Genomic DNA, 25044 nt, shown 5'->3' on the forward strand with positions numbered 1-25044 from the left:
TAATTGAAGACAAAGTAGAGCATTTTATTTGTTAATTTCATTTTCAGATTGATTTATTAAATTATTGCGATATTTTTATGTTTTGTGTTCGTTTACTACACGGTAAGGAAGTCAAATTATTGTGATTAATTACAGACATATTAGAGCGTTATTACTTTTTTTTACTGGGTTAATTTCATTTTCAGACTATAGCTTTTACCTACTAAGGGTGTAAGTAAATGTTGATTTAGTGAAATATTGCAATATTTTTGTGTTCCTTTACTTCACAGTGAGGGGGTCAAATTATCGCGATTAATTACAGACAAATTAGAGCATTATTAACATTTTTCATCAGGTTCATCCATTTTCAGACTATAGCAATTATCTACTAAGGGTGTAAATAAATATCGATTCAGTGAAATATCGCAATATTTTTGTGTTTTGTTTTCTCTTACTACACAGTAATGGAGTCAAATTATCACAATAATTAATTATAGACAAATTAGAGTGTCACTATTTTATCAGATAAATTTCATTTTCAGACTATAGCTATTATCTACCAGTAAGTAAATATCAATTCAGTGAAAGATCACGATACTTCTCTTGGCAATCCTTGTATCGATTTAAAATACTGCCAAGACGATATTTAATCAGTTATTTATAAGCAAACAAGTAGTTCTGCATTTTAACTTTTGTTTTTGTTTCCGGATCGAGTTGTGAACTTTGAGTTTGGTCTGTTATTCAGACTGCCATCAAGCGAACAAACTAAAGCCTGTAAACAAAACCATGTGGCTAAAGATTTCTTCAGGCATTGGCCAGGAATTACGAGGGCGGAGCAAATCAACCAGAGACAGAAATCATGGAAGTTGTTACGTCCTGCTGCTGTCTGGCCTTCATTTCCATCCAGTTCCCTTTGGCTCACCTGGCAAGTGTGGCCAATGTGCCTTGATTGGCAGCTGGTGTCTATTTAAGCCAGAGGCGGCCACGCCAAGCCAGGCAGGGAGCAGAGCAGCAGGCAGGGTTTAGTTTGGGTGGTGTCGGTTTGGTTTTTTGAGTCAGTACTCGTCTGGGGGGCATGGTTTGAGCCTCGTGCTGCCACTCTGTTTAAGCCGTTGAGCTGTGGCAGTACTCATTTGAGGGCCATAGGTTGGTACCTCGTACTGTCCCTTCGTTTAAGCCTTTGAGCTGTGGCAGTACTCGTTAAAGGGGTATTTCTTTTAGTACCTGACACTCGCTATGGGTTTTTGGGACTTACACCAGTATATATGCACATTCCCTTCTGGACACCAGCTTATGGGTATTTGTAGTTTGCTGCCCCTGCCTCACTCACTCACATTTTTGTGTACATTTCTTTTTTGTGTGTGTAGCACCTTTATTTGTTGTGAACATGTGTTTTGTTTTGCAGGATTCATCAATACCACATGTTCACATTTATGGGAGGAGGTGTTGCGTCCTGCTGCTGTCTGGCCTCCTTTTCCATCCACTTCCCTTTGGCTCACCTGGCAGGTGTGGCCAATGTGCCTTGATTGGCAGCTGGTGTCTATTTAAGTCGGAGGTGGCCACACCAAGCCAGGCAGGGAGCAGAGCAGCAGGCAGGGTTTAGTTTGGGTGGTGTTGGTTTGGGTTGGTTTTTCGTCCTCAGCAATCTTAGATTGCTGGGTTTTGTTGTGTTAGTTTGGGGTTGGACCTTGGTAGTTCTGATTTGCGGGCTTTGTTTAATTTGTGTTGATTAGGTAGTTTTGTAGGCAGCCATTAGCAGGGAGCTGCTGACTCCGACGGTCGTCATGGCTGGGTCAGCAGTCTCTCTGACTTCTTTTTCTTTTGTCCAAGGTTCCAACTCCGTTTTGGTTTGTTCTTTTTACCATACCCAGTAATTATTTCTTACTTTATTTCAGGACACGGGTTTCCATTTGTTTTAATAAACTGTGTTCCATTATGTTTGGTGTCCAGTTTTAATGTTATTGTCCCCACCGATTGTCATTCCCTAGACCAGGGTTGGCCACCCCTGCCCTAGACTTCAGGCCAGTTTGCCATTGGGGACGTAACATAAGTCCAGCACTTTGAAATCCTTGCTTGGATAGTTCACTTGATCAAACTTTATATTTCTCTGACTAATTTTGGACACCTGTATCTAGGTCAGGTTCAACACTTTTCACTGCTCCGGCGGAGGTAAGCTGCAAGGTGATTACTGAGGAGGGGATTGAGAAGGAATGCTGATAAGTATTTACGATATATAGATGATCAGGAGAACCGTGAGAAGCAATGTGTATTCTATTACGAGTTGTTTTAATGAGCCTGCATTCATCCAACCACATTTCAGAGAATTGCTGTCTCATGGTTGTGGGGTTATGGCATTGTCTTTAAGGGAATTCTGTTAAGGAACTACAGGGAAGCTTTTAGGATGAGGTCACAGCAGCGCACAAAAAGCACGTAAGAAGACAATCATTGCTTTACAATTGTACACGGATTATCGGTCGCTTCGTTCCTTATCTCCTTGCATCACGTGACAACCGACTATGGTGGCCGATTTGGTCCAGTTGTTCTATTCCGAGCATGGATGGTATTCAGACTAAGTAATCTCAGAGTGAACCGGAGTTCAGTCCAATTGGAAATGAACCAAGACCACCTCCAAAGATGGTTCTGAGAGCAGTTCCTGGTCCTGGACCAGGGTCCGCATGGGTGTATTCAGACTGAATATGTGTTCTAGACTATTGGGGGGAATTAACTCTGGTTCACTTTAACCCTCATGCTACCTTATGGGGTCCAGACTCTCTTCCAACTATCGCTGACAAACATGCACTAGTAAACAGTAGAAAAAGAAGAAGCCCCTCCCTGCTTGTCCAGTGTGAACACAATGGGCTACATTCACGGTTTTGAACATGCGCCACATGCCCAGTGTGAACGTAGCTTTAGTCTTATTGACTTTGATGTTAAATAATTGTGATTCCCTGTATCAAACCCTCTATTAAGCAGACCTCATTACATGCAGAATCTACTGCCTGGAGGATTTAGTTGGAAAGCTTTAAATAATTAACTCAGTAAAATGAGGCTTGCAGCCAAAATAAAAAAAACCTTATGTTTATCATTTGTCACTCAGCTTCAAATATACCTTTTTACTGTTTTTTTTTGTTTTTTTTTTTACCCAAAGTAATTGAAAGCAGTTTTTTCATGCTGACCAGTGATGCTCCTTGTCCAATACATTTTGTTTTAAAAGCAGATAAAAAACTAACAGTGAAGTTAAACCGCAAGTTCAAAAATAATTCACTCAGTGTAAATCAAAATTTTAATGAATTGGAAAATCAATAGTTGACATTCCTTATAAAAAAAAAATCATCCATCCATACATATATACATACAAAATTATAACATTTCACGTGTTTGTTTTGACATCTTGGCTTTAAAAATAATGACTGTTTCATTCATTCATACTTTATTTAACATACTTTATCATCTCTTTCTTTTCTATTAATTTGCTAAAAAAAATCCCTTATAAATTCTCATTGCATATCTTTGACCAGGCACAATGTATCTGCATAGCATAGAAAAAAAAGTTTGATATTGATAAACAAATTTCTTTCCAAACATATGTAGATAAAATTATTATTAAAAAAAATCCTCAGAGTTCAAATTACTTAAATCTGACAGAAATGAACCAAATAATAAAATAAATAATGCTTTTGAAAAGGCTTTGTTTAACAAGTATTTAAAAAACAATATCACAAACAGTGTTGGAACAATACATTTTTATGTGTATTTACTATTTATTATTTTTTATCGATATGTTTGCTTTTATGAGAAAATGAAATCATACATTTTATGTTTATTATAATTTCCATGCATCCAATTAATGTCATGTCCCTTTTTTTATTTAGGTAAAATGGTTAAAATAACAGTTATTCCTGTAAACCTCACTACATCAAAAAAATTTCCAGGAAATTCAAATCATTTTGGAATGAAAAAGTATTTTAAGACAAAGGTCACATATCCTAAAATGGCAAAGCGCTGCGACCTAAGTGCAGGTCTGTCAGCAAAAAAAAAAAAAAAGCACCTTATTACCCACTGACTCAAATTTGATCAACACATTTTTAATTTGGTATAACTGTATTATAAAGATTTAATAATAAAAACATGTGTTTTTCAGTGCAGCAAGTAGTCAGTAAAAAAAAGAAAAACAATAGATGAATTATTCTCACAATAAGGTTTAGAAAATTAGCTCAACTTTTTCCCGCCAAAAGTCTAACGGAAGCAGCCATTTTGAAATAAGCCCTTCTTCTGCCCCTAGTGGAATAAGGATGAACTACAGGGCAGAAAACATGGAACAAGTTCTATTCGATGGGTTTTCATAGAAAGTTTAGATCATGCTAATGATATAATGGGTCTCAGACATGCATGAATCAAATATGACATGAATGGTTATTTGGGGTTAGTTTTTAAATATCTGTAAAAAATATTACATTTGCCGTTTTCAAACAAAGCAAGTGCAAAATAATGGATGTTGTGTAAACTTAAAACCCCAAAATGACATTAATTTAAGTGATCAGAAGGAAGTGACGCACAGACTTGTATCATTAAGAGTGCACTTCTTCTGAATTCTTGTTGAGGAAAACAACAGCAACACTTTGCAAGTCATCCACATCCACCGAGTATCCCTTCAGAAAGAAAGAAGAAAACTAAAGTCATGTAAGGGTGATTATTTACTGGCTTCAAATACATCAGACAAATGTTGAAAAGTTCACTTACGTTGTATTTAGCTTTCATCTTTGCAACCTCTCTCAGGACAGAATCTTTTCCTAGGAATGAGTAATAAGGATATTTAGTACAGAATCACAACAGTTCATAAATTATTGAAATTGTCTTACTGTAATAGTTCCATAACTTCCTGGCCGCCATGACCACAACCCCAAGTATGATGATACATAAACACACCACCATTATCGCCAACAGGTGACTGAAAGAGTTAATATATATATTATTAGGGTGAATTATGCATTCACACTGGAGAATGACTGTAAATTTGGACTTACTTGTGACCGTTCCTGGTCTCCTTAGAGTCCTTAGAATCAGCGTGAGGTTGAGGCACTTTTGTCATGGGTGGGGTCGATTTAGAAGTGGCTGCTGCAGATGGAGATATGGAGCACATAGTGTAAAAAAATGATTTTAAATCAAACGTGTTTGCACCAGTATGTGCACAGTTCCTAATGTCATATTAAGGCAGGCGCAGATATGGCCCCACAATGGGGTGCAGGTAGGAGATCAGGGGGGACGTCTGGGTGTGCCAAGAGTTTGGGGTGTTATATCCCTCCAAGGCCCTAAAATGCTGGGAAAGCCATCATATCCATCTGTCTGTCTATCATCTCCTTAGATCTACTTGACATTCTTTATGAGTTTCATTTTTGTGTGTGTGTTTTTTTTTTTAAATTGCATTTCTTTTGATGATTTTAAATTGTTGCACCCTATCACATTTGAGGTGGGGGGTGGGCAGTCACAACATTTTGGGCAATGCCCCCTCCCTGTCCATCCCTACATTCGGCCTATTCTGTTACTGTAATCGAAGGCCTGCCCTGCCATAGATGTGAGCTAAATGCATGTTGATCTGAGAAGCTGCTGTTTGTCATTTCAGGACAGAACGATGTTGCCTTTGTACAACTACAATGTCATAATCCAGTCGTTTTTGCTTTAAAAAAATGTCAAATAGTGTCAGAGAATGTTGATGAAAGCCTGGTTTAGATGTTTTAGGAATCATCTCTGGGATTTCCCCCCATATAGTCAGGTAAGGAGATTGATCCACTGTAATACTGTAGATGACCAGTAATCCCTCCTTTCAAATGTCTTATCAAATACAAAAAGTGTTAAAAACTACTTTACATTAACATGGGTACATGAACTGCACATCAGTATTCACAAGCCAGGCAAACGTGATGCAATAAGTTCTGCTAGGTCTTCATCCTCCATGAAGAACAAGAAGCAAGGACACAACCATGCATTGCAGATCAAATGAAAATTAAATAATTAAATGTAAATCAGGTGTTCCAGAAAATCTCTTTACACTGGATGGCGATAAAGAAATTATCTTTTCTCTGACTTTATTTAATTTATGACTATTTTTTATGTATATCCTACAGGGTTTTTATATGTTTCGACAAGTCATGTGCAACTATGTTTAAAATGTGTTGACAGAATCCTGATAAAGCTGTTCAATATGCGCCTAACACTGGTGATTTTTTTTGCTTGATGAAAGTTGATTGCTATGTGACTGTAGAATCAAATGAAACAGTATACTGCTCCAGAGAAGAAGAAAATTATAAAGAGCGCACGAGGAAAACGGAAAAGTGAAACAAGAATGAGAAAATTTGAGAGAAAATGAAACTATTTTTTTTTCCTTTTGGAAATGTATGGAGCTCCCAAAGTGACATACTGGAGAATTGAAAACAAAACAAAAAAAAGGTACAACATACAATTTAAAGCTTTCATACATTTCTGACAATCATTTTTAGGTTAAAATAGAAATTAGGATCCTTTTAAAAGAACTATTTAAAAAATAAACTAAAAGTTCGGACAAAATTCTTTTTTTATAACATAAAATTGAGACTTAAAAATTAGAAAAAGGTTTATTGACTAATCCACAACATTATTAATCAGCTATTAATAGTAATAATTAGTCAGCAAACATCAAACTGTTTGTCAGCTTTGCTTGTTTATAAATCCCACATGTACTTATTACACGTAACATTACAACACAGTTACGAAAAAATGTTTTATTCTGGGCTTTTTGCTTTTCTTGCCTTTTTTAATTATTATTTTGCAAGAACTCCCAGGGTCATATCCCATTCCCGGACGAGCCCCCACTAAAGAACAAAGACGGAGAAAAAAAAAACGGAACATTTTCTGCGCGTAACAAACGCTAATGTCCCTCTGTTAGGGTTTTTTTTTTTTTGAATGATCCCTTTTACTTGTGTATTTTTGTGTGTGTACTTTTGCTTATCTGCTTTATTTATAACTTAAAAACAGCCTTAAATAATATAGTGTGTGTCGACCATACGTTTTTTTCCACGTCATGATGTTTTAAGATTTTTTTTGACCTTTTTTGAAGTTTAAATAGAATATAACATTGAAATGTTCAGCATTTATGTAGGACAATCACATTTAGTGATGAGGACCCAAAAAATAAGCAACATCTTATTTTCTAGTCAATTTTCTTGACATTTTAAATTTTTTTTAAAGCTACTATGTTACTGTTTTTATATAAATAAAGGAGTCTGTGTGATTTTTCTTTTGATTTTTTCATTCCAGTATTTTCCCCTTTTCTATGAAACTAATCCAAAGAGCATTCTTCGCAGATATTAATTTTTTGGACACCTTCAGAAAAACTTGATCTAAAACTAAAGTTTTGGCTGTAAGTGGAACAATAACAAGGCCACAGCATCCTTTGAATGAACATGTCTAAAATGAAACCACATACTTGTGGGACCTACTTACACTTGTGTTGAAATTAACAGTAACAGGCTATAAAATAGGAGGAAATTGGATGGACAGACGAAGAAATAAGCATGAAAACTGTTTATTAGCTGAATTATTTACCACTAATGTAGCAAGGAAACCAATGTTAACAGTGTAACCTGAATTTTTCTTTTTCATTCCTAAACGTTATATTCACGCTGGACCCGGAAGCGGCGCTGAGCGAAGTGTACGTTAGAAGCAGAGCCACCAGACTCAGAAACTGCTTCTTCCCTGAAGCTGTCAGACTGATGAATTCTGGGTCACTGTTGTGTCCCGGTTGTGCTATTGTGCTTCCTTGTGTGTATGCAGGTATATTATCGATTATAATTTCAAGTAACGATTTGCTTTGATTCACAAAAGCCTGAATCGACTTGATTCCATTTGTTTTAATTCTTTCGATTCTTCTTTTCAACTTTGAGTTTACACATTTATACATATTTGTTGAGAAATACAATAATAATCTACTATATACTATATCTACTGTATTAATCTGATACAGTTCACATATTGTAAAATGCATTAGTGAAATAATGAGATTGTTAATATCATTCAGTGTTACATGGTTTCTCTAAAGAAGAAACTCTAACAAAAATATTCAGATCATTAACATTGTAAACACTGTTCTGCTTCTCCTGGAGGGTGTTTCAGTTCGGCCACTAGGTGGCGATCGCGCTACAGAAGTAGATTTTTATTTTCAGAAGAAGAAGATGGTATGGAGAAAAAAACGATGTTTTAGACCACAAAGAGTTATTTAAAAAATATTTCCTTAAAAAATTTTGGAAAGTTTGTGCCTGTGAGTATAAAGATGTTCATTTAGTCATTAATGTGTGTTTTGGTTGACTGAGCGTTAGCATTAGCTGTTCTATGGGAAATTTAATTAAATGTTAGCATCAAGCTAGTGGACTTTAGCTTTATGTGCTAAATCGGTTTATATTTTTTTATGAATTGATTGTTGATCTATAAAGCTTAAATTGATTCCCAACCCAGTCCTAATGTTTATAGAATCATTGAATTCAAATTTGAATAGTACATACAGTTATATGGTATTTATTTTAACCCTAAAACAATCTATTTACTTCTATTTTTGTAAGCATTAGTAGAATTGTGTGCTATTGATGCATAGTATTATAAATTGCATCATATTGTACCTGTTTCTTCTGTCACGTGTAACAGGACCTGAGTTCCAGTTTCAGTGACATTTATTTGTCTACTTATTTGATAAAATAACTCCTTGTAATTACTGTTTATATCAAACTACCTTCTACACTTGCTGCATTGAGACGATCCTATATGATGCAGGCTATCTTTTATTTTGAAAGTAAGACAATTAAATCTCTGTCAAAAGTTACAAACTATTTTATATTTTGTAAAAAGGATATTTTCTCTTCATGTTTATATTTTATTGAAAAACAACATTGTAATTACATCTATCACAATAACAAGAATGCAAATCATACTTTTCTAAAGGATGACTTAAGACTTTTTACTGAGTAATTGAGCTAAGTGTTGGAGACTCCTGACCTAAGTGAACTCTAAGTGAAAAACCAGAACTATTGCAATGGTTCATGTTCATCTTACTGGTGGTGGGTCGTGGCGTGACCAGGATTTGCACAGATGCCTTCTCCTGCCCTGCAGAGCACCAGTACCACGCCGTATCTCCGGTCTGCAGCTTTTTAAAGGTGACGGTGAAAGCCCCGATTCTGTCATCTCTGATGGCCACGGAGGAGTCTTCGTAGCTCCCCTCAGACCCCGTTGATCGGCAGGATCCCGGGTCTCCGCTCCGACACCACGTCTTCTCGCTGTCTCTGTTGGCAGGTATTCCCAGGGGAGGAGTCAGTTAATGCTCACCATCCTCTACCAGTGTTTGACTTGAATTCGAAACCGCTTGAGTCGGAATAAAAAACTTGTGCGTTAGGAATGACAGGATATAAAAGAAAGGAAGTTCAGATGCCTTAATCTCTCACTGTAGAGGCACTTGACTGTGACGCTGCTCCCCTCCTCCCCGCTCACTTGGGTTTTTACAGCTGACAAACCTGGAGAAAACATGACCAAAATGTAGGGTGAGACCATCATGCTATGTTCACACCGCCCTCTGTGACATGTGTTCAAGTGTTCTCTTTCAATAAAAACTCTGTTTAAACCAGGAGTCTGCAACCTGAGGCTCCAAAGCCACATTTTATTCCTCCAGGGATACTAAAAGGTTTCATCTTATTTTATCTTCCATCTTATCTTATTGCAATAACAGGTGTAGCTTTTAAAATAATTTGGATTCCACACTAATGTCAAGTTTTTATTCACTAGCAAAAGAAAAAGGATGAAGGATTACAAAAATCAATAATATTAGATCTCATGTTTCTTGCCTTTTTTATTAGAGTAATTCTGCTGCAGCTGAAGGATCTGATTAAATGCAGGATGTATTTTATTTTGAAAGGAACTTAAGTGTGCAATAGTCAAAAGTGAAAGAAATTAAATTTGTTATATATAGAAAAACTCAATTGTAGAGAACATTTCAAAGCTAGATTTTATAAATGATTGACTTAATGGCCACAAAACCATAAATACATTTTTTTTACTTTAAGGTGAAACTTGTGGTTCTTGCTGAGTTTCGCCCATAAGAACCTGGACCAAATGGGTCTTTTAGCCTTAAAGGTTAACAATTCCACGTTCAAAACTCTCGCGTTCACGCATAGCTGCACTAGTTTCTAAAATTATTTTTAGGCTTTGGTACAAGTTGTACATCTATTGAACGTGCGTTGAAAGTTAAACCAGGTCAAACTTTGACCAATCAGGGACTCTGATATGACACCAAGTCTTTCATATATGTGAATAGAGCTGTGAAAGAAAAATCCTGAAGAAAGATTTGCTAAAACTATCTAGATTTTAGTGATTTTGGTAAAAGAATCAAACGGAATCGTTTGGCCAAAAAGTTAGTTGAATCTTTTATGTATTGATTCGTGGACCATGTATCGAAATGCGCATCAAATCATGTGAGAGGAAAGATACACACCACCTACAATTATGGATTTTGTGATACAAGCACCAAATTTGGCATGATCCCCTTGTTCAGAAAAGCACGTCACTGACCAGAAAAATGCCACACAAACAGGTTAAAAACTCAAAAAACATGATTTTCATCAGAAGGGGACTTTAAACGTTTGCCTGCAGAATACTATTATAGGTAAGTAACATATATATTTTTAAATCTTGTATTTGCTTGTGGCTAAAATGCCTCTCCGTATGAGGGGATCCTAAGGTACATCCGTGCCAAAATGGATGATTTTTTTTAATAATCTGCTACATTTGCTAAACGTGCATTCAAAATGTAATCCTGGTTTCAAACTGGGATAATGAGCTGAACGTGCGCCCCATTCCTCACCATGAATGACTTTAATGTAGGTGTAGGCGACATCGTCAGCCTTCCACATGCTGCCGATCTCCACGCCGCACATGTACCAACCGGAGTCCCCTTCCTTCAGGTGGTTCATGGTCACGGTTGACACCTGCTGGACCGGGTCGTCGAAGATGCTCACTTTCTCCACGGCTGGATTGATGCTGCGAGCGCCATCAGTCCGAGCCAAGGAGGTGCAGAACTCCCTGGTTTTCCCCTGACACCAGTATTTCACGTTTCTGGCATATTGGGGCTGGTAGTGACAGGGGATGGTGAGGGATCGCCCCTCCAGCGCTGAATACTCGCCGTGGAGAGTGACCTCACAGTTTGAAGCTGACAAGAAAGCAGAGAAGATGGGAAGGTTGACACTCGAGGAAACTTCTTGTTCTCGACCAGCCTTGTGGTAGAGTGTCCGCCCTGAAACTGGAAGGTCGAGAGTTCAAATCAAAGCCTCTAAAAATGTCTCCGCAGATGCGGCTGTGTCTGCAGTTCACCGCTCCCCCCGGGGGATGGGTCAAATTCGGGGAAAACAAATTTCACACAGTTTGATGCGCTACAGCTAACAGGACTTCATAACTTTGTAGAATGAAGTGTCTTTCTGTGCTCCGACTCATCACACTTCCTACTTCCATTTCCCTTTTCTGACTCCTTTCTCCCAGGATTGTGTCATCACACTCCAAAGTTACTGTCGCTTGAAAGACAAACAAAACAAAAATCTCTTTCTGAGCCAAGAGGAATGAGACAAATATCATCCTTTTAAATGAAATCTAGCAAAAGCATCATCATCAAGTGAGGAGGCGGAAGCACAGGCAGTAATCATCCTGTTTTTTAACCCAATTATCTGCAGCTGCAAATGTGTTATTACTAAATCTTTAGCAATCAGACGACCTTAGCAGTCATACCTGGCATCCATGGCAACAGGCTGAGGGTGAATAGGAGGAGCTGCTGCATGTTTCCACTTCAGCTTTGAGGTTTATTGCCTTGTAACTTTCTCCCCAGCTCAAACACGGACTCTGGGTTCCGCGCTGTTGAATTCCCCCAAAGTCACATGACCTTCAAGTTAGATCCAGATGTTAACCGTGTCAGCGCCGGGAGACTCTTAGTAGAGGTGGAATACTTTGTATTCAACTGAGTTTGGTGATGTGAATAATTGAAGAAATTACAAGTTTAAGTTTTTGTGCAAATTGTTGAAGAAAAAGGATCATTTACTGTTGATGACTAAAATAACAATTAAAAAAGAAAAACTAATAAGTTCAGCAAAACAGTTCTAGTTTGTTTTTCTTTAGTTTTCATATTCATGTTAACCGTATCCATGAAATGTTTTATTTTGAAAGTTCAGACAGACTTGGAAATCGAAACCTATCTCAGCTTTCCCTTCATCTGTCAGTTTCATGAGGGAGCTGTTGTGTAACCACTGAAATATCTCGTCTGGATAGAATTCCTGCTTCCTGTTACATCCTGATGACATGCCATGGGAAAAAATAGCATCTGTTTCTCCTCTGTTATTTTGAAAACACTTGGGAGTTTGTTGCTGCATTTAGCAGATTTTCCTTGCATTTCTCATTGATGGGTTGTTTATTCATTTATTTGAATTGTGTTTTTGGTGATTTTATCACATGTTCTTGTGACATTTTTCTTACGATGGAGCACATATATAAAGACAATTAAGCTTAAAACATCACTCCTGAGTATTTTTTAATCAGATTGTTGTGAATCAGGAGCAGATGAAAAAAATGCAGTTTGAAAAAGCTACAACGGCAAGCCACAGGATCCGCCCAAATCTGATGAATCCACTTGCAGACATCTTTATTTTCCTCGTCTACTCTCCCTCTAAAGGAGGCTACACTTGTAAAGTGTTGCAGAGAGTTTGCAGGACCGATGGGGAGCCGCGTCTGAGAGTGGTCAAATGCAGCTAGCACCATAGCTAATAAATGCTAACATTCCCGAGTGAAGCATTCAGTGCATCCATCACTAGGATGGAGATCACTGGATTCAATGTCAAATGCACCAAACTACTGTTGCCTAACTTCCAAGTCCACTGGAAAGTTTTGCAAGCCAGTAGATTTTTGACAGCCGGAGGCGATACACCTCCAAAACACGCTAAAGCTAACATGATAACAACCGACCGTTACAGAATCAATGATGGACGGGGCTTTTATTCTGGAGCTCCAGAGCATAATGACGTGAAACCTCTGAAATGATGTGGGACTTACACCAGTTGACCAATCACAACTGTAATACCTCGTTTCAACCTCTAGGGGGCAGCACACAGGCAGTTTTTGACTATAATTTCAAGAATTAAACAAGTTTATTTTAATTTGCCAAAAATGTGGCAAGGACCAACAAACAGCACTTTTAAAGCCTTATTTATAGAGGTCAACAGCTAAAAAAAAATGTTGATTTAGTGTTTTGTTACCCTTTCACTCCTGCTCTGCAGAACCTATGACCTAGAAAACTACACCTTTAAGACCCAGGGGAACAATTTTGAAATAGATCAGAAGATAATCAATAATAATTATGACGGTGCCGTTTTTAGCCAGACTCAAAAAATCTGTTGTTACCTGGGACATAGTTCCTGCAGAGTGGTGAGAGTTCATTAGAAATTTGCCTTTTGACTTGTGGGCGGGGCTGTTGGCCTTCCCATCCCCCCTTAAGTAGAAGCTATCCGTTAATATGCTCTCCTGCTAGCTTACAACCCCTCACACTCTCAGGTTTAGGGTGTGAGAGTATGAGCGTTTCAGGCTTCCGTACTCAAAACTCTTGCGATCACATAGCTACACAAGTTTCTACGACTGTAAAAACATGTGAGCATGGAACTCTTGTTGAAAGCTAAACCAGGTTGATCTTGACCAATCAGGGACTTGGATTTGGTGGTGACATATGCATTGCGTCCTTTTAAATTCATAAAATTGTCTGAAAATAGATCACGAAGGAGAAATGAATGATCGCGTTTTGTGCCCAGATGGAATTATTGACACCAAGTCTTTCATTTATCAGAATAGACTCTTCCAACACTAAGTGGCGAATAGTGGGCTAGTAAACAGTAGAAAGAGAAGAAGCCCCTCCCTGTTTGTCTAGTGTGAACACCATATGCCTGTGTGAATGTAGCTGTTAAGAGTGAACGGTTCACAGGTCCTATGACTCCAGTATCGCCCCAAAATCATCACACCCCCATGCTTTAAAGTTAGAGAAAGGAGCTTGAACGTAATTGTGGTACCTTGGATAACAAAGGCCTTCTAACAAACTCAAAGTTTTTTTTATGTTTTCCATTGTTAAAAACTTTTCTAAATTTGTTTTTTTCTGATGTGGCGCGGAACAAGTTTAATGATTTACATCTGGGTGAAACTGGACTGCTAAACTATTTAATTAAAAGAGACAAGGAGACATTTCCAATAAAAAAAAATCTCATTACAGTCCTTTTTATTTCTGAATCAATACAAAGACGGAATGATTTAGAAATTTTGACAGAAAAAAAACAAAAGTGTTGAATCTCTTTTTGTGTAAGTGAGAGTTTTCCATCCAGATGAACAGATGAAGCGTCGAGTCTTTCAGGGGAGTTTTCCAGATATAAAAAAATCTTCATTTTGTTGTCATCTGTGTGATAGAAGAGAGAAAAAAAAGCCATGGATTAGTGGAGTTATGGATCCAATTCATACAACAATATAAAGCAAGAAAACAGATTATTTTAGTGATCAGAAATGAGCATTTTAACATAATGACAGTAACATTAGTCTTTGGTTTAATTCCCTGATTATTTATTTTTTTCTTTTTGCATCCAATTAATAACCAAAGTATGATATATATAAATATTTCTCTCATTTGCCTTCACTTTCATGTTTTTTTTTTTTGATTGCTTAAAATAAATCAATTGTAATTGTAAAACTGAAAAGTTATTAATGTTTTCAGCAAAAAAGGTGACATTCTAAAAAAATACATTGTGATAAAAACAGAGGATAAATGATTATATTGGTTTTCACCCCCTAAAAAAATAACAAAACTTTGAAAAAATAAGGAGTAACAAACTGATGAATGTACAATCAAATACCTTGGGGGGGGAAACTGAAGAGGCATCGGTTCTTTGTTTTAGCCAATGAAGTTCATCACGACGAGGTGCAGGACGGTGTGAGCGAATAGGAAGTCAGCGAAGGCTCGTTCTGGGGAGATGGACAGGAAGTCTCCTTTGTTCTGAGGGTTGATCTGGATTCGGAGACATACTGAAAACAAAAACAAAACTGTTAGTGTCACTTTTTATTCTGGGAGGTCAGAAAATCAATTTTAATTAAAAACTTTCTTTTGCTAACGTCTGTGTTTTACTGAAACGTAAAAGCAAATATTGTGTTACTTTATAATCTGCACAATTTTCTATATAAAAAAATACATTTATACTGAGGATCTAATTATAAAGAAGTGCTATTACATTATTTGAAAATGTATTGACCATCTGCTGTGTAAATGAAGAATTTACCGATAAACATTGAGGAAAAAGAAAAAGGTTGATGTTGGTCACACATCTTTATGTATGACAACACAAATACTGATGGAATTTTGTCCACACATGTTTTAAGTGCGCCCAAGGCTAAATGTTGTTATTGGTCACAGATATTTAAAATTAAAGCTAAACTTTAGCTGATGAAATGTTTTCTCTGCAATTGAGGCATCCCTGAGGGAGCAGTGAGCTGCAGACACGGCTGCACTTGGGTAGCTTTTGGTGTTTTTAACCCCAAACCTAATCATAATCCTAACCCCAACCTTTCCTCCAGTCTGTGGCCAAGACAGAGGTTCTACCCTGACCGCAAGTATTTCGAAAATTATGAATACTCACTTTCAAAGAAAAAAATGACAACCTTAGCCGCAAAACAACTAGAACTTTTGTATTAGGATGTAATAAATTCTGCAGTGTGTCATAACAAACATATTAATGTTATATAGTTTAAATTAAAAAAAAAAAAATTCCCATCAAAAAAAAAAATCTTTATTGAAAATTATGAGCAAGTAAAAAAAAATTGAACAACAGATGCAAGTAAACAAAAATATGCGGGCAGTTTCACAATAAAATATTTTAAAAATTAAGCTGCTATGTCTCCCATCACTCCATATTTGACTTTTACAGAAAAAAAAAAATCATAGCATTTTGGGATTTTACTCGTTTAAGAGGAAAAAATATATAATTATTTAAAAAAAAAAAACATTAAACTTTTTAAAATCTCTTTTTATAGATTAAAAATAGCTCAGTATTAACATTGTTTTGATAGCTATATCATGCCATCCGTTAATTTAGCTTAAACCAAATAAAATGTTGTCGAAAGCTAATCCAGAAGTGGCAAAGTTAGCTTGGTGAGCTAGCTCGTTGTAGCTCTCCGTGAGTTCAGAAGCCACATTTCATAGGAGATGACGGACTGGAGAGTCATCTAACTGGTCCGTAAAACATTTTAGATACAAACCACTTTTGTATTTACCTGCTAGGATGAAAGAGCCCACGCACGAGATGAAGCCCGACAGAAAGCTATTGAATGGGAAGGTACCAACGAGCAGGCAGTACAGGAACTGCAGCGCTCCGGTTAACAGGATATACAGCAGGTATGCGTCCACCACCTTCAGCTTGTTGGGAGTCGTGGTCGTGTATTCCTCCAGAAACCGAGAAATGACCGATATGACGGAGTTAGACATGTTTTGGGGTTTAATTTGGCAACACAGAGCTGGCGGACAGACTTGCAAGGCTCAAAAAGTGACGTGTCCCGGCAGACCGGAAGCTACTTTGGTGTTACATCTATTTTGTTCCGAATATCTCGGAACTTAGTACTCTGGGCATTGACTGTATTTAAAATAAATGTGTTTATAAAAAATATATAAATACGAGATTATTAAAAAAAAAAAATAAAGCATTAAATTGTATGTTTGTGCACAAATGATCATTTTGTGGCACCAATCTCGTATGTTGTGCTGATAAAATATTACTTTATGTGTTTTGTGGAATTTTTTTTGGCACACAAAATTGTATTTGTTTACGGAACTTCCATTTGTGTACACATTAAAGATACTATAACACTCGTTTGTGTGCACACAAAACATTAATTTTGTCACAACAGATATAAATTTGAGGGAGCAATTTTTTTTTTATTTATTTTTTTTTTGTCATGTCTCGGGGTTCTGTACAGAATAACAACAAAACAACTTTTGACACTGTTGAGTAAAGAGGGAGAAGGAAAGGTAGCATTTTAAACCAAACTTATACTTTCTTTTTCTGGTTTCCCTCCAGTTTAAAAAAATCTTAATAGTTTGATTTTAACATTTTTGCTTATTTAGTTCTCAATTTTTAAATTTAAAATTTTAGATAACTTTTAAGTAAGTCCAGCATTGTTTTTCATTATTATTATTTTTATTAAAATACAAACCATGTGGGTTTACAAAAAAAATGATACGAATCAACGTCAGCCCATAGACTTTATATAAAATAAGAAATAATAAAATTTTTACAGTCTATGCGTCAGCCCAGTTCATAGTTCTAGCTCAAAGTGAAGCATCTTTAGCAGACACAATCTTTGTCTTCCGGTCATGTGACGCAGGGGTATACAGATTATAAAACATTGGAGCTCGTTATTACATGACTAAAGGTAATAGTAGAACATGGTCAGAACCTAAACTGAATGTAGCGACTAGTGAATGCCAATCAATGGATTCTACCAGCACCGCAGCTCCTATGACAGACGACTGCGAGTCAGAGTGAGTAACTTTGCTAGCTTGCACACTTTACGTAACACACTTCATCAACAATGTAGCCTTGAAACGCGGAAGCTCAAAACAAACGCATTACATTCTGGCTATTACCAAATAGCTGTTATTGTTTTGCGACAGTATCGTAAATTTTTGAAAATTATGTACTGTATTTATATGGACAAATTTATCTACTGTAGGAAATTCTGAATTTAGCAACCCACTACTAAGTTAGTTTTATATTATAAAATGTAATTGGCTGTGATAAATCAAGACATTAGTAAAGTATTCATGTTTTATCAGTGATTTTACATAATGGGCAATTATTATATAGAAATATTTCACTGATAAATTATGTAGGAGTGTCTTTCTTTGTTATGCAGCCATTATTCTCAATTAAAAAGTCTTGACAAACAGGTTTTATCGTAAACTTTGCCCAAGTGGAGGGAGGAACTCTAACGTGACTCAGCGAAATCCAACTGCTCAGTTGATTTGTTTTCTTTTAACCTTTTCCATTCATGGAATAAGCAAAAACATAAGGGGATCGGCCTTAGCTCCAGGAAACCACCTGAACGCAGTTTCCTCCTTCTTGCAGGTTGGAAAATAAAACAAAGAACAATTGGTAAGAATGCTAAAATATTGTCATCCAATGGTTGCAAAATAATTAAGATCAGGTATTCAGAGGGAGACCCACTCCGATGGAAATTGTTTTAAATATGTTCTTGTGGTATTTTTGTCCCAGTGGAGAACATACATTAAGATATTTAAGGTTAAAATTGCATTTTTGAGTATTTCTTTATTCAAAAAAAAAATTTTTTTTTCTTTATTCAAAATGAACCAAGGAAAGATGAGAAAGAAAGGGTGTATTTGGGACGGGCCACAAGCTCTTGGCTCCGCCCCATTTTGATGCATCCTTTTGTAGATGACTACATCTTCAATTTCCATGACAAAGCTGGATAGCTCCGATATTTCTCGCCATTTTTGTTGCACTAATAATGTTTGGTTGGGGCTGTAAGCCAGTAGGAGAGAGTGTAAACACAGAGCTCTCAGCAACCGGGAGGGGAAGGGGGGGCGGGGTTGCTCTGCGCCTATGGTACCACCCATAACTCAGGTGAATTTCTGATCAACTCCTGCCGCTCTGCCGAAACTATGTCATAGAAAACAACGCTTTTTAAAAAATCCTTTTAGCTAGAAACAATTAATGATTAATTTAAGTTTTTAAGGCTAAAAGAGCCTTGGAGTCCAGTCTGTAAGTGACCAAAACCCAGTCAGAACCACAAAGTCCCACTTTGTCGTTTAGAAAAACACACATTATTTATGTTTTTGTGTCGGTTAAACCTAGCTTAAAGACATTTACAATAATTAAGTTAAAATAGTCTAATATTTCTATCACAGTTTACTACTTTTAACAGCAGAACATACAAGTTCCTTTCAAAATAAAATACACCCAGTGTCAAGGAAGAACCTGATATGGTAGATTTAGTTGCATTTATAATTTAAGAACTTTGCCTCTGAATTGCAACTACACATAAGATAAAAGTTTAAATGTATTAAAAAAAGCATCAATAGATTCTACCTTTTACCATCATTTGGCTCAATTATCTGACGTTTTGAGGACTTTCAAAGCTCTCTTGATTTAGTGTTATGTCAGCAGTGACAGTTATTTTTTACTCATGTTAAAATAAAAAAAATATATATATATTTATTCACATTGTTAGCATTTTTCTTTAAAGCAAAGGAGCCATAATGGAGGATTAGAAGAGCCTCAGGTTTGCAGACTCGTGGGGTAAACAGATGGGTGATGGGAAGGGGAGCGGGATTGCTCCGAGGTCCCACTACTTAGAGGCGAATTTCTAATGCAGTCCTTCAAAAACCTCTCCTTTTGTTCGTAATCTTTTTCAAATTTTTGCCAAAAATCAACATACTTGAAATGAAAAGAACACTAAGAATGCTTTAATAATAGATCAGAAGATGGTCGGAGTGGGTCTTTAGCTGCTGTGTCACTTTACAGCATGTTGGCTTTGCCCTGTGACTCACGTCTTCTCATGTGTGCAAATACTGACTGACTAACATTGGACTCCTGCCAGGACCGGCTGCATTGTGTAACCCGCGTGTGCTGAACTCTCTCCTATTTATAATCATTTCCCTCTTGACAGATCTTTTCCTTTAATGTCCTCTGGCTCAGGTCAAGTTCCTACTTCAGTTGGTGGCCTTCCTGGCGTCCAACCTCCATGTCCCTCCTGAAGACTGCCGAGTCCAAGATACTTTCCTGTAAGCGGCTCACTTCCTTCAGTGCTGTTTGTTGTAGTTGATCACATAACTACAAGTCATTCTCCTACTTTTACCAGGTATTCGGAATGATTTATGGGCCAGGTTTGTGAAGCTCCCAAATCAGGACCGCATATGGACTCTGACTCTTAGCAACAAGACGGTTAACAAACCATCAGAACAACGTACGGACTTCTGTCAATCATCATGGCGAGCTTCTCTCTGAGCTCCTCAGACTCACGTTTCCTTTTCTCTGTAGCGCCTAAGACTCCCCTGGTGATGGTTCACGGCTTCGGAGGGGGCGTCGGCTTATGGATCCGAAACCTTGACAGCCTGAGCCGCTCGCGGCCCGTCCACGCCTTCGACCTCCTGGGTTTTGGGAGGAGCTCCCGACCTCACTTCCCCTCGGATGCTGCAAAGGCAGAGGAGCAGTTCGTTGACTCCATCGAACAATGGAGGGAGTCTGTGGGGCTGGAGAAGATGATATTACTGGGACACAGTCTTGGAGGGTACCTGGCGACCTCCTATGCCATCCAGTATCCTTCAAGGTAACCGAGTGGATGAAAAAAAACAAATAAATCTAAAAGCAGCTGCATATCAAACAGATGTATTTAATAGGGATAGATAAGGTGGTCAAAGGGATTAAAAAACAATATGAAAACCAGACTGAGTTAGTGTGACATCACCCATAGAAAATCACTCACCGTATTTTTTGGTGTATAAGTTGCATTTTTTTTTTTTGCTTGTTTTTTTATAAAAGGGCATGACTTATACTCAGGTGCAACTTACATATGATTTTAAAAATTGCACGTGTTTATGTATTTTCAAACTAGTAACCACTAGAGGGCACTGTAGGTGTGATTATCAATATTTGCTACTGATAGCAATGCAGAAGAAGTGACATCCTCAGTGGAATTGTTCTAAAAGACACAGACGATGAAGAATTCATTGTATTTAGTGATTTCATATGAAATAAAGAGTTTAGATGAGTTGTTATCATGTTCTTAATGCGATGGTTATCGTAATCATTGTTCACATGTTGCTCTAATATACTAATTTCTTGCTATGTTTCATGAAGCTAAATACAGTTATGGTAGAGAAACGTGCATATAGTCAGTCTATTATTAATTATTTGCCTTTCAAGATGAAATGTCCTTTTTTTACCAGTATTTGGTTCATTATTATTTTTTTTTTTTATTTATTTTGTGTGTGTCTGCGACTTGTATCTCAGAAAATACAGTGTTTATTTTTATTTTTTTTCGCAGTACTTCCAAAAAACATGGTACTTTGAGAAAGTCCCGAAAAAAACGACACTTCTGGCTCCAACAAAATTTTATCTATTCTTTTTTTACACAATATGGACACTGCCATGTTGGAGCCAGACGATGTCAGTAAGCAGTGATTGGTCCAAATCAGTCTGAACCATTGACAGTATATAGAGATGGACAGAGCACCTATGACCTCACCCACAGAAAATGCCTTACCTGCTGTTCCAACCAAATTAAGTCAATTCAGTTGCCATTTTCCCGTGGTATGCAGACTTTGCCATTTTCAAACCAGACACCTTCTACTTTACTGTAATGATGAAAGCAGCTTCCCATCTAAAGCATTTAAGTCTAAAATTTGCTCCCAAGCAAGGTGTCATAAAAGAGTAGAAAAATTCCTTTTTTCTTTGATGTTTTTTTCAGGGTGTCGCATCTCATCCTGGTGGACCCGTGGGGCTTCCCGGAGAGACCCAAAGCAGAGAACCAGGAGAGTCAAGGCCCAGAAGCAGTGAAGACCTTTCGCCCGCCACGCTGGGTGAAAGTCATCGCGTCGATCGTTTCCTTCTTCAACCCGCTGGCCGTCATCAGAGCAGCGGGCCCATGGGGTGAGAGGACGAAATCTCATCTCACTTTGCACCGGATGTGACGTTGATGACTCATCATTTCTTTCTGACTCAGGCCCCGGGTTGGTGAACAGATTCCGGCCCGATTTCAAGAGGAAGTTTGAAGATTTGTTTGATGACGACACGATGACACAGTACATCTATCACTGTAACGCACAGACTCCAAGGTATGTGGTAAAAGACCGCATCTCTTTCCAGTAAACAAGATTTCTTTCTCTTTAGAATACATGTAGTTCTAAAGTACCCATAATGCAACTGAAAAAGTGAGTAATTGGCCTATGTTCCACAATGATTCTTAAAAAAATGTTGACACAAAATTCAAGAAAATAAATATATTTTTAAAGCAAAAAGTTTTACTTTTAAATGTTTTTTAGGCAGAAATATACTTTCAGTTAGTTTTTAATTAAATAATTCATATTTTTAATAATGAAATAATATTTTTCTGCCATTTAACTAAAAAAAGCCTCTTGTAAAAGTAGAAAATATAACCAAACAAGGCAAATTAAATATTGTAATGGAATTATTGAGTGTTTTGGCATCAGTTGTTGAAAGATTCTCTTTCTTTTTGAGGTTTATAAAAACCCGGTTCAAAAGTTACATTTTTTCCCTTTCGTTTGATTTTTTCTGAGCTGCATTGAATATCATGAATCATCTCCTGATAAAGCAATTCACCTGATATTAAATTGTTAAAAAATAAATAATTGTTTGAGCAAGTACATAGATCAGTTTTACTTTTAAATAATAATTGTATGTCTTTAGGCAGTCGGTTTATCAGGAACTCTAAGAAACAAAAAAAAAACCTCTAAAAATCTAATCTAAGAACAAGACTCCCTTTCAAACTTTTGCTCTTGTATTTTTCATTGAGTCATATTGCTGGTAAGAGTTGACAGCTGCTCTGTGATTCATTTTTTTATCAGCTGTTGCCTCACTGATTGGTTATTTTGCTATCTTGGTGGCTTTAGCCTCACATCCTTCAAGCTCTTTTCTGATTGGCTAAACATACAAGCAAACGTTGACCTTTCCCTGTGCTTCTCCCTTTGTGTGGCTCCGCCTCCTCTAGTGGTGAGGTGGGTTTCCGGGCCATGTCAGAGTCCCTGGGTTGGGCTAAAAGACCCATGCTTCAGCGAGTCCACCTGCTGCCCCCCTCCATGCCTGTCACCATGCTGTACGGAGCAGTGTCCTGGGTGAGCAGCTCATCCGGGGACAAAGCGGCAGAGATAAGGGGCAAGGCTCACACCAGAGTCATGGTAAGTGGAACTTGGAAAAAAAAGGATTAGTGATTTTTGGACTATAAGTCGCTTCAGAGTATAAGTCGCAGATGTAATAAAAAAGCAAAATAAAGCGATATATCGCACTGTTACGGAGCCCTTAAAGGGACATCGAAGAAGAAAAAAATGTAAGTTAAGAAAAAAAAAAGTTAGAAAAAAAGTTTTTGGTTACTAATTGATGCACACCAGATACTACTGGTGTGCATCGAATACGAACTGGTGAGCACTAGATACAATTGGTGAGCATTTGGGTACTAACTGGTGCGCACCAGTTACTATCTGGTGAGCACCAGATACTATCTGGTTAGCATTCGAGTACTAACTGGTCCGCACCAGTTACTATCTGGTGAGCACCAGATACTATCTGGTTAGCATTCGAGTACTAACTGGTGCACACCAGTTATTATCTGGTGAGCATCAAATACTATCTGGTTAGCATTCAGGTACTAACTGGTGCACATCAGTTAGTACCTGATGCTCACTAGGTACTAACTGGTGTGCACCAGTTACTATCTGGTGAGCACCAGATACTATCTGGTTAGCATTCGAGTACTAACTGGTGCGCACCAGTTACTATCTGGTGAGCACCAGATACAACTGGTGACCATTGGGGTACTAACTGGTGCACACTAGTTATTATCTGGTGAGCATCAGATACTATCTGGTTAGCATTCGGGTACTAACTGGTGCACACCAGTTATTATCTGGTGAGCATCAGATACTATCTGGTTAGCATTCAACTACTAACTGGTACACACCAGTTACTATCTGGTTAGCAATTGGGTACTAACTGGTGCACACCAATTATTATCTGATGAGGATCTGATACTATCTGGTTAGCATTCAACTACTAACTGGTACACACCAGTTACTATCTTTTTAGCATTCGGGTACTAACTGATGCATACCAGTTACTATCTGGTGAGCATTTGGGTACTAACTGGTACGCACTAGTTAGTATCGGGTGAGCAGTAGTTACTATCTGGTGAGCTTTTGGGTACTAACTGGGGCGCACCAGTTAGTATCTGGTGCTCACCCGATACTAACAAGTGAGGACCATATACTAACTGTTGAGCACCAGATATGATCTGGTGCGCGCCAGATACTAACTGGTTTTTCATCATTTTTAAACAGTTGGTGCTTCTGTGTTTAGAAAAGGACACTATCCATACGTCGTAATCAAATATGAGTCCCTGATGGATCAAAGTTTGACCGGTTTAACTTTCAAAGCGTGTTTAATCAGTTTGTACGTAAAGCCCACAAACAGACTCAAAAGCTTGCATAGTGACATGCAAGACTTTTGAATGCGGAAGCCCAAAATAGATGTCTACATAGACATTTTATTAGAAGTGGTCGCTTGAATGCGTGTTTCCAAACCCACTGTGTACATAGCATTAGTCGCAACCCCAGCCAAACCATTAAAAAAAGCGACTTGTACTTTGAAAAATAAGGTACAAAAGTATTTTAATAACCCCCTGAATGTTTTTTTAACTCCACAGCTTATAGATGAAGCCTCCCACCACGTGTACGCCGACCAGCCAGAGGAATTCAACAAAGTAGTGGAGAATATATGCAAGTCTGTGGACTGAAGTGTTGGAAATTACAGATTGTACTGTATATAAACTGTATTTGCCAGGAGATAAAGAATCACGTGGCGTTTGTCCGTGTCAAAACATAGTAAAACTTTATTTATAATGTATTTATCAATCAGCCAGATGGCCATATGTTCAGATTTTTCACATGTGCCTAATTTTTTTGTTTCTCCTCCATCTGTCACACTGTGTGTGTTTTATAACTTTTACAAAAATAAAAATGTGAACATCAAGAGAGATTAGTAACTGAGGTCATTTTTGTTACTTCTATCAAAATCAAACCCCGACAGTTGGAGTGCATTAGCAGCAAAAAGATCTGTCTTTATCAGAGGTAAGAGCTTGTAAAATGAACGACTGAAAACTTTTAAAAGGTCCATTTTGGAGCTTCTTGATTAATGGCTGCATCTCTTTGACTTTACCACCTGGGAGTATCCAAGAATTCCATCATCCGTC

At 37.5% G+C, this 25044-nt stretch overlaps 3 protein-coding genes across 5 annotated transcripts; 1 reads left to right on the plus strand and 2 right to left on the minus strand.

Annotated features, from left to right (window-relative positions):
* Positions 1 to 3098: 3098 nt before the first annotated feature.
* Positions 3099 to 11898, minus strand: pigr (polymeric immunoglobulin receptor). Its single transcript, XM_024274509.2, has 8 exons — positions 11767 to 11898; positions 10853 to 11197; positions 9428 to 9509; positions 9055 to 9281; positions 5004 to 5094; positions 4839 to 4927; positions 4720 to 4769; positions 3099 to 4628 (listed from the first exon to the last, which is right to left on the minus strand). Exons 1-8 carry the CDS (start codon positions 11813 to 11815, stop codon positions 4548 to 4550), a joined length of 1014 nt encoding a protein of 337 aa, XP_024130277.1. The 5' UTR covers positions 11816 to 11898; the 3' UTR covers positions 3099 to 4547.
* A 2352-nt stretch (positions 11899 to 14250) lies between these two features.
* Positions 14251 to 16633, minus strand: dad1 (defender against cell death 1). Its single transcript, XM_024273870.2, has 3 exons — positions 16321 to 16633; positions 14910 to 15078; positions 14251 to 14458 (listed from the first exon to the last, which is right to left on the minus strand). The coding sequence occupies exons 1-2, from the start codon at positions 16529 to 16531 to the stop codon at positions 14948 to 14950; spliced, it is 342 nt and encodes a 113-aa protein (XP_024129638.1). The 5' UTR covers positions 16532 to 16633; the 3' UTR covers positions 14251 to 14458; positions 14910 to 14947.
* A 760-nt stretch (positions 16634 to 17393) lies between these two features.
* On the plus strand, positions 17394 to 24830 carry abhd4 (abhydrolase domain containing 4, N-acyl phospholipase B). 3 transcript variants are annotated; one of them, XM_024274450.2, is made up of 9 exons: positions 17402 to 17584; positions 18171 to 18197; positions 19761 to 19846; positions 19924 to 20028; positions 20103 to 20391; positions 21532 to 21713; positions 21787 to 21898; positions 22792 to 22978; positions 24499 to 24826. In XM_024274450.2, the coding sequence occupies exons 1-9, from the start codon at positions 17466 to 17468 to the stop codon at positions 24586 to 24588; spliced, it is 1197 nt and encodes a 398-aa protein (XP_024130218.1). In that variant the 5' UTR covers positions 17402 to 17465; the 3' UTR covers positions 24589 to 24826. The 3 variants fall into 3 exon arrangements, with proteins under 3 accessions (XP_024130220.1, XP_024130218.1, XP_024130219.1); XM_024274452.2 differs by lacking the exon at positions 18171 to 18197 and having other exon boundaries at positions 17394 to 17584; positions 19732 to 19846; positions 24499 to 24830; XM_024274451.2 differs by lacking the exon at positions 18171 to 18197 and having other exon boundaries at positions 17404 to 17584.
* Positions 24831 to 25044: the final 214 nt, after the last annotated feature.

This window comes from Oryzias melastigma, linkage group LG17 (genome assembly GCF_002922805.2).
Source record: "Oryzias melastigma strain HK-1 linkage group LG17, ASM292280v2, whole genome shotgun sequence".
NCBI classification, from domain to species: domain Eukaryota; kingdom Metazoa; phylum Chordata; class Actinopteri; order Beloniformes; family Adrianichthyidae; genus Oryzias; species Oryzias melastigma.

What these genes read in the sequence shown, in the direction of transcription:
- pigr (XM_024274509.2), bottom strand. Translation starts at nt 11,815, where the DNA reads ATGCAGCAGCTCCTCCTATTCACCCTCAGCCTGTTGCCATGGATGCCA. An exon ending in CTCTACAGTGAGAGATTAAG is followed by an intron (nt 9,282 to 9,427) that starts GCATCTGAACTT and finishes ACCTGCCAACAG; the next exon opens with AGACAGCGAGAAGACGTGGT. An exon ending in GAGACCAGGAACGGTCACAA is followed by an intron (nt 4,928 to 5,003) that starts GTAAGTCCAAAT and finishes TAACTCTTTCAG; the next exon opens with TCACCTGTTGGCGATAATGG.
- dad1 (XM_024273870.2), bottom strand. Translation starts at nt 16,531, where the DNA reads ATGTCTAACTCCGTCATATCGGTCATTTCTCGGTTTCTGGAGGAATAC. An exon ending in GGGCTCTTTCATCCTAGCAG is followed by an intron (nt 15,079 to 16,320) that starts GTAAATACAAAA and finishes TTTTGTTTTCAG; the next exon opens with TATGTCTCCGAATCCAGATC.
- abhd4 (XM_024274450.2), top strand. Translation starts at nt 17,466, where the DNA reads ATGACTAAAGGTAATAGTAGAACATGGTCAGAACCTAAACTGAATGTA. An exon ending in TAACAAACCATCAGAACAAC is followed by an intron (nt 20,029 to 20,102) that starts GTACGGACTTCT and finishes TTTTCTCTGTAG; the next exon opens with CGCCTAAGACTCCCCTGGTG. An exon ending in TGTAACGCACAGACTCCAAG is followed by an intron (nt 21,899 to 22,791) that starts GTATGTGGTAAA and finishes CGCCTCCTCTAG; the next exon opens with TGGTGAGGTGGGTTTCCGGG.